Raw genomic sequence first — 8,438 nt, forward strand, 5'->3', positions numbered from 1 at the left:
TTCTCTATGATCCAGCATAGGTTAGCAATTTGATCTCTACTTCCTCTCCCTCTTTGAAATCCTGCCTGTACTTCTAGAAGTTCTCGGTCCACATATTGCTGAAGCCTAGCTTGTAGGATTTTGAGTATAGCTTTGCTAGCATGAGAAATGAGTGCAATTGTGCGGTAGTTTGAACATTCTTTGGCATTGCCCTTCTTTGGGATTGGAATGTAAACTGACCTTTTCCAATCCTGTGGCCACTGCTGAATTTTCCAAATTTGCTGGCATATTGAGTATAGCACCTTTATTGCATCATCTTTTAAGATTTTGAATAGTTCAACTGGAATGCTGTCACCTCCACTAGCTTTATTGTTGCTCAGACTTTCTAAGGCCCATTTGACTTCACATTCCAGGATGTCTGGCTCCAGGTCAGTGACTACCCTCTCGTGGTTATCAGGGATGTTAAGCTTGCTCCTGTATAGTTCTTCTGTATACTTTTGTCAACTTTTAAAAATCTCTTCTGCTTCTGTTAGGTCCCTACCATTTTGGTCCTTTATCATACCCATCTTTGCATGAAATGTTCTCTTCATATCTCCAGTTCTGTTGAAGAGATCTCTGGTCCTCCCTATTCTATTGTTTTCTTCTATTTGTTTGCACTGTTCATTTAAGACATTCTTATCTCTTCTAGCTATTCTCTGGAATTCAGCATTCAGTTGGGTGTATCTTTCTCTTTCTCCTTTGCCTTTCACTTCTCTTCTCTCCTCAGCTATTTGTAAAGCTTCCTCAAACAGCCATTTTGCTTTCTTGTATTTCTTTTTCTTTGGGATGGTGTTAGTTGGTACCTCTTGTACAATGTTGCGAACCTCTGTCCATAGTTCTTCAGGCACTCTGTCTGTCAGATCTAATTCCTTAAATCTATTTTTCACCTCTACTGTATATTCGTCAGGGATATGATTTAGTTCATTACTGAGTGGCCTAGTGCTTTTCCCTACTTTCTTCAATTTAAGCCTAAATTTTGCAACAAGAAGCTGAAGATCTGAACCACAATCAGCTCCTGGTCTTGTTTTTACTGACTGTATAGAACGTCTCCATCTTTGGCTGAAGAACACATAGTCAATCTGATTTCTGTGTTGACCGTCTGGTGGTGTCCATGTGTAGAATCGTCTCTTGGGTTGTTGGAAAAGAGTGTTTGCTATGACCATTGTATTTTCTTGACAAAATTCTACCAGCCTGTGCCATGCTTCATAACAGGCCAAACTTGCCTCTTATCCCGGTAATCTTTTGGCTTCCTACTTTAGCATTCCAATCCCCCATAATGATAGGCACATCATTTTTTGGTGTTGCTTCTAGAAGGTGTTGTAGGGCTTCATTGAACTGGTCAACTTCATCTTCTTTAGCAGCAGTGGTTGGGGCATAGACTTGGATTACTGTGATGTTGAATGGTTTGCCTTGGATTCGAACTGAGATCATTCTGTTATTTTGGGGATTGTATCCCAATACTGCTCTTCCTACTCTTTTATTGATTATGAAGGCTACTCCATTTCTTCTGAGAGATTCTTGCCCACAGTAGTATACCTGATGGTCGTCTGAATTAAATGCACCCATTCCTGTCCATTTAAGTTCACTGATTCCTAAAATGTCTATGTTCAGTCTTCTCATCTCTTGTTTGATTATGTCCAGCTTCCCTTGATTCATGGATCTGACGTTCCAGGTTCCTATGGAATAAAAATCTTTACAGCATCGGACTGTCTTTTCGCCACCAGTTACTTCCACAACTGAGCGTCCTTTCGGCTTTGGCCCAGTCACTTCATTCATTCTGGCGCTACTCGTACTAGCCGTCTGTTCATCCCCAGTAGCATATTGGACACCTTCCGACCTGAGGGGCTCATCTTCCGGCGTCATATCATTATGCCTATTGGAACTGTCCATAGAGTTTTCATGGCAAAGATACTGGAGTGGTTTGCCATTTCCTTCTCCAGTGGATCACCTTTTGTCAGAGCTCTCTGCTATGACATGTCAGTCTTGGGTCGCCTTGCACGGCATAGCTCATAGCAAGCCTTTAGCACAACTGCTTCATGCTACATTCCTAGGTCCTCCAGCCACCCGCTTTACTCCATTCAAATGAGTACAAGCAAAGTTCCCGAGAGCAGTTTTACACGTCCCCAGATGTGTCTCAAACTCTTTGGTTTGGCTGAAGACTGGAATACTAAAAGTTGAGGCAAGGGTCACATTTCCTTCTCTCCAGCTTTGGCTTAAACTGTTTTTCAACCCTGGAGGCCTATTGCCTTTATTTCTAATGTGCAGCTTCCAATCTAGATGGTTACTTGTGGACAGACATAAGAATGAATAGCTAGACTTTCCCTCTCATGCCTTACTCTCGATAGGCATGGACTCAGCTAGAAATTAGATAAAACAGAGAATCCAGGAAACTGAATGGCATGTGGATCTCCCTGATTCTTTCATGTTTAGGTTATCATCCATCAAAAGACATATATTCTTTCTCCTGCTGGAAAGAAACAGCCACAGAAGAGCCTTTAACTTGGCTAGGTGCATTTTTGCTGTTATATATTAATAATCTTTTCATTTCCATATGTTTATAAAAAGAGAGATAGAAACGAAGAAAGATGGAAAAGAATTTTTTTTTAGATAACCTTTGTTGCCTCCTTGTTCTGGGATCTAGAGATACTTATTCCTAAGGGAATGCATTTATACGAGGCATTGTGAGAATCAAATTATCTGACAATGTATTTCCAGTGTTATTCTACTCCAGTTACTATATTAGGATTGATGTATTTCTCTATAAATATCTGGCTGTCCCTTTTTTGTTTATTTTTTGTTTGATTTTTATAGCACCCCTCACTTGTTGTCTCAGGGTGGTGTACATGGAACATAGAACTATAAAAAATACCCTGGAACATTTGCAACTTTGTAATCAATTGAAAGAGGAGATATAATTGATACTACAAATAAATAACAGAGAACAGTCTAACAGATGGAGACATTTAGTTGTTGGTGTTGCAGTTGCCTCATGGTAGGGTGAGATCTGGGTCCTCATTGTCAGTTTTATCCAAAAGCCTGAGGGAAGAGCTCCATTTTAAGCCCCTGTGGGACTGTCTGAGTTCTGGGAGGGCATCGATCTCTTCAGGGAGCTCAGTCCACCAAGTTGGGGCTGTGGAGGAGAAGGCTCTGGCTCTGGTCAAGGCCAGATGGATTTCTTTGGGGATTACCAGTTTGTTGGAATATACAGAGTAAAAAATACTGATAACTGGGGATTTTTTTCTGTGTACCTACTGTCAGTCAGTCAGCTTATTGGTATGGTCCTTGACTAGTGAATAATTGCTTGGAACATTTACTGAATTTTATTTATTTTTAAAATAAAATTAAAGTTTATACGAAGTGATATTTGGGATTATATAGATTAGATGTGTAAAAGGAAAGTTGATCTTTGCTGTAATATTCCAATGGTTAAAGAAGACAGTTTGCATATATTTGGAATATCACTCTATTCAAGTAGAAAAGTGTAAGTTATAGATCTAAAGTAACAGATTATGTAATATTACTGTGAAAGACTTGTTACTTTTGATATGGATGCATATAAATAAAACAAAATAGTCATGCCAAATTTTACAAGACCAGTAAATACAAAAAATAATAATCAATACAAACAACAGATCAACAAAACCAAAATGTAGTCTTCAGAACTTCTACAGCTATGCAACCCTCTCCACTGAGATATTTGAAAAGAAACATCTACACATCAACTATAGAGCATCTCTCTGTTGAAGCTTATGCTGTGGACATTACGGAATATGCTCAAATCATAGCAGTCAGGATATGCCCACCATTCGAGTGTTTAGCTTCGTTTTTAATCATTGTGGCCAACTCTGTTGGACTTCATGCTTGTCTTTTTTAATGAACTGTGTCCTTGTGGACAAATCTAGTGACTTACTGTAATAAAACTCCTTTTCAGAAGCCCTATCTTATAAAGTGCTTTTGTCAGAGCTTGTTTTACATCTTTATTTCTGAGACTGTAGATCAGAGGGTTCAGCATGGGAATGAGTACAGCATAGAATACGGATATCCATTTGTCCTGTTCCATTGAGTGATTAGAACTGGGTTGAAGATACATGAAGAGTGCTGTCCCATGGAACATCCCAACTATTGTCAGGTGAGAGATACAAGTGGAAAAGGCTTTCTGTCTGCCTTCAGCTGAACGCATTCTCATAATTTTGGTCAGGATGTAGATATAGGAAAAAAGAATAATTCCAAGGTTACCTGCTTCAACATAGCCATCAAAAATAAACAGCACAATTTCACTGACATGGGTGTCAGAGCACGAGAGCTCAAAGAGAGGAGGTGCATCACAGAAGAAATGATTGATGACATTGGAACTGCAGAAGGAAAGGTGGAACACAGAGCAGGTGTATGCAATTGAATCCACTGTGCCTATCATATATGCTACGGCCATCAGCTTTTTGCAGACCTTCTTTGACATAACGACTGTATAGAGCAGTGGATTACAAATAGCCACATATCGGTCATAGGCCATCACAGCCAACAATGCACATTCCACATCTGCAAAGAAGGCAAATAAATAGAGCTGTAAAGCACAAGCATAGTACGATATCCTTTTACTGTTGGTGAAGAAGCCAGCCAGCATTTTGGGGGTGGTGACTGTAGAGTAGCAGAGGTCAACAAAAGACAAATTACCCAGGAAAAAATACATGGGATTGTGGAGCTGCAGGTCAATGTAGATTAACAAGATCATTCCAGCATTACCTATTACAGTAATGACATAAACCAACACGAACAACACAAAAAGAGGGAGATGCATTTTGGGATTATCTGTGAGTCCCAGAAGAATAAATTCATTTACAGAAGAGTGGTTTCCTTGGTTCATTATTATTCACAATGTCAAAGTGGTATTAGTTGCCTGGGAAATTTCATTCTGAAGTTTTCCTGAGAACATAGGAATGAAAAATTATTTTCTTTAGAATGTATTGTTAGTTACATTTATCTGAGAAATATAATGGAAAATTATAATTATTCATAACACAAACATTACTGTGCTACTTTCATCCAGTGGTTTATCTGAAATCAAAAACATAATGCAAAAATACAAATTATGGGGAGATCATAGTACAACATGTAATGAGGTGCCAGGCGATTGGAGGTGGGCAAATTTTGTCGCCATCTTCAAGAAAGGGAAAAAGGAGGATCCGGGTAATTATCGACCCATCAGCTTGACATCTGTAGCTGGCAAAATTTTGGAACAAATAATCAAACACTTAGTCCTTGAGAAGCTGGAACTGAGAGCTGTGATTTCTAAGACTCAGCATGGGTTTCGCAAGAACAAGTAATGTCAGACCACAAGGCAGCCATTGATTAATCTTATAGGTATGTAATGGGCTCTCCTGCACCCAGCTGGGCTCCCCGTGTATCCAATGTTCTGCTGGATGTTACAGGGAGGTGACCACATTATGGAAACCCATTAAGCTGTGAACCTCTGCCGGGTCCGAATCACCTGGAAATGCTGATTTGAATCCAGGGTCATCATCCATGAGTTATCCTCCATGATCTTTTTTCATCTCTTATATCATTAATCAGTATTTCTAACACCAGAATAAAAAGTAGTGGGGAAAGAGGACATCCCTGCCTTGTTCCTCTGCTTATTTTATGGGTAGGAGTTATTTCTCTATTAATTATTAAACTAGCATGTTGATTTGTTTAATCCAACCAATAAAAAAAGTAAAATAAAATATTTTACTTTACTGACTATTTGAAAACCTGATTTTTCTTCCAAGAGTTTTTGTTTTTTTAACAGGATATTTTTTACAATGATTTTAGATTTACCCTTGTTAACTTTTAAGCCTGATACTTTACCAAATTCTACTAGTTTTGCATTTAAGTACTAAATGCTATCTTCTGGATCTTCTAAAATTATCAAAAAATCATCTGCATATGCCTTAACCTTGTATTCTTCTTTTCTAATCGTTAGCCCTCCTATCTTTTTAAATCTCTTGTATCATTAATCAGTAGAAATCAGCAGAATTTCCACTTTATATGTCATAAATTTAATTTGTTTTGAAACGCATATAGAATCAATTCTAGACCAAGATTTATGTCTGGCTGAGAAAAATGTATACACATGAGAATTTTTATTTCTGTTTCTTCATATATCTAATAAACCTACGTTTTCCTCTAACACAAAAAATATCTGTGGTTATTTAACAAGAGTTTTATCTAAATTCTTTGCCTCTTCTTTTTTTTCCTGCCTATTAATGGGTCCTCCACCACATTCATATCTCCCATCATGATTAGCTCAGTATATGGTAAGTCTTCTACAATATTTTTAGAACACAAACAAATTCCTCTCTGTCTTAATTTGGAGCATAAACTCCTACCAACAAAATATTTATTTAATGAACTATACTTTCAATCAATAAAAATCTACCCATATTGTCAGCTATCATTATATTTGGTTTCAAATTCTCTTTAACATACATCAGATTTTTCTTAGCACCTTGGCAGGTTGCTATAAATTCCTTGCTGTATTGTTTGTAAATCAAATATTTTTTGCCTCTTTAATAATGTGTGTCTCCTTTAAACAAAGAATATGACATTTCTTTAAAAAAAAATACTGAAGAACCGTTTTATATGGTTCATTCAACCCATTCACATTACAAGATAAAATATTAATACCCTTACTATACATTTTCAATCTTTCATGTGTATATACATTTCTTTATCTTACTTCAAGTCCTTTTTATACTTGTACATTAAGTCTTTAGCCATTTGGATGTTTCTCAAATTCTTCTTACCTCCCTTAAACATAAAAGATATTCCCTTTAGAACGTGAAAGTGAAATTATAACAGATGATGGAGAGAGGGCTGAACTGCTTAACTCCTAGTTCTCCTCAGCCTTCTCTTGTGAGGGAAATAGTGATCAATGCGGCAAAAACATAACACAACACGAGGGATGGTAATGGTGGCCTAGGATCACTGTTGGAACAGTCCACAAACACCTAGTTTCTTTAAATGAAAAAAGTCTTTTGGGCCAGATGAACTGCATCCAAGGGTACTAAAAGAACTTGCAGGTGTCATCTCTGAACCTTTCTCCAATATTTTTGACACTTCTTGGAGAACAGGTGAGGTGCCAGATTGGAGGCGGGCAAATGTTGTCCCTATCTTCAAGAAAGGGAAAAAGGAGGATCCTGGATTCAAATCCAGATTTTGAATAGTTCAACTGGAATGCTGTCACCACCACTAGCTTTATTGTTGCTCAGACTTTCTAAGGCCCATTTGACTTCACATTCGTGGTTATCAGGGATGTTAAGCTCACTCTTGTATAGTTCTTCTGTATACTTTTGCCCCCCTTTGATTCCAAGTTTGATTCCCCACTCTTCCACATGAAACCAGCAGTGTGACTTTGAGCCAGTCACAGTTCTTTCAGACCTTTCTCAGCCCCACCCAGCTCAAAGGGTGTCTATTGTGGAGAGAGAAAGGGAAGGTGATTGTAAGTCACTTTGAAACTGCTCCAGGTTAATGAAAAGCAGGGTATAAAAACAAGTTCCTCCTCCTTCAGTAACCTATACATTGTATTCCTTTCAGCCAAAATAAAAACTCACCTAGCATACCTTTGGTGTAGTAACCTCTGTTCCCTGAATTCACAAGCTTTTAGTCTGCCGTGAAGAGGTTATTCATACATTTCTTAGCCTTTGGGAATAGTCTCTCATCGATGTGAGTCTCAGGAGTACCACCTGGCATGCAATTAAATCTCTTTGTTGAGTGCATTTTCCATTGTTATTTTCATGGGATTTTAAATGGAGCCCTTTCTCTGAATTTTAAAACAAAGTGTTAAACATCATACAACGAATTAATGAAATCCAGGGATTACAAAACTCAGGGAGATCATAGTACAACATGTAATGAGGTGCCAGGCGATTGGAGGTGGACAAATGTTGTCGCCATCTTCAAGAAAGGGAAAAAGGAGGATCCGGGTAATTATCGACCCATCAGCTTGACATCTGTAGCTGGCAAAATTTTGGAACAAATAATCAAACACTTAGTCCTTGAGAAGCTGGAACTGAGAGCTGTGATTTCTAAGACTCAGCATGGGTTTCGCAAGAACAAGTCATGTCAGACCACAAGGCAGCCATTGATTAATATTACAGGTATGTAATGGGCTCTCCTGCACCCCGCTGGGCTCCCCGTGTCCCCAATGTTCTGCTGGATGTTACAGGGAGGTGACCACATTATGGAAACCTGTTAAGCTGTGAACCTCTGCTGGGTCCGAATCACCTGGACATGCTGATTTGAATCCAGGGGCATCCTCCATGAGTGATGGCCACCCAGCTCCGCTTACCCACGGCCTCTTATGGAGGCTCCCTCACTAGAGCATGCCAGCATGCAGGCTGGGATTGCTCAAACAATGGTTCCTCCCCATGCCCAAAAACCAC

General features: G+C 38.8%; 1 protein-coding gene across 1 annotated transcript; it reads right to left on the reverse strand.

Moving 5' to 3' along the window:
• Window positions 1-3,916: 3,916 nt before the first annotated feature.
• LOC143828884 (olfactory receptor 5AR1-like) lies at window positions 3,917-4,879 on the reverse strand. Its single transcript, XM_077319046.1, has one exon. The coding sequence runs from the start codon at window positions 4,877-4,879 to the stop codon at window positions 3,917-3,919; it is 963 nt and encodes a 320-aa protein (XP_077175161.1).
• Between the last annotated feature and the right edge of the window lie 3,559 nt (window positions 4,880-8,438).

The sequence above is a fragment of the Paroedura picta genome, chromosome 2 (genome assembly GCF_049243985.1).
Source record: "Paroedura picta isolate Pp20150507F chromosome 2, Ppicta_v3.0, whole genome shotgun sequence".
NCBI lineage: Eukaryota > Metazoa > Chordata > Lepidosauria > Squamata > Gekkonidae > Paroedura > Paroedura picta.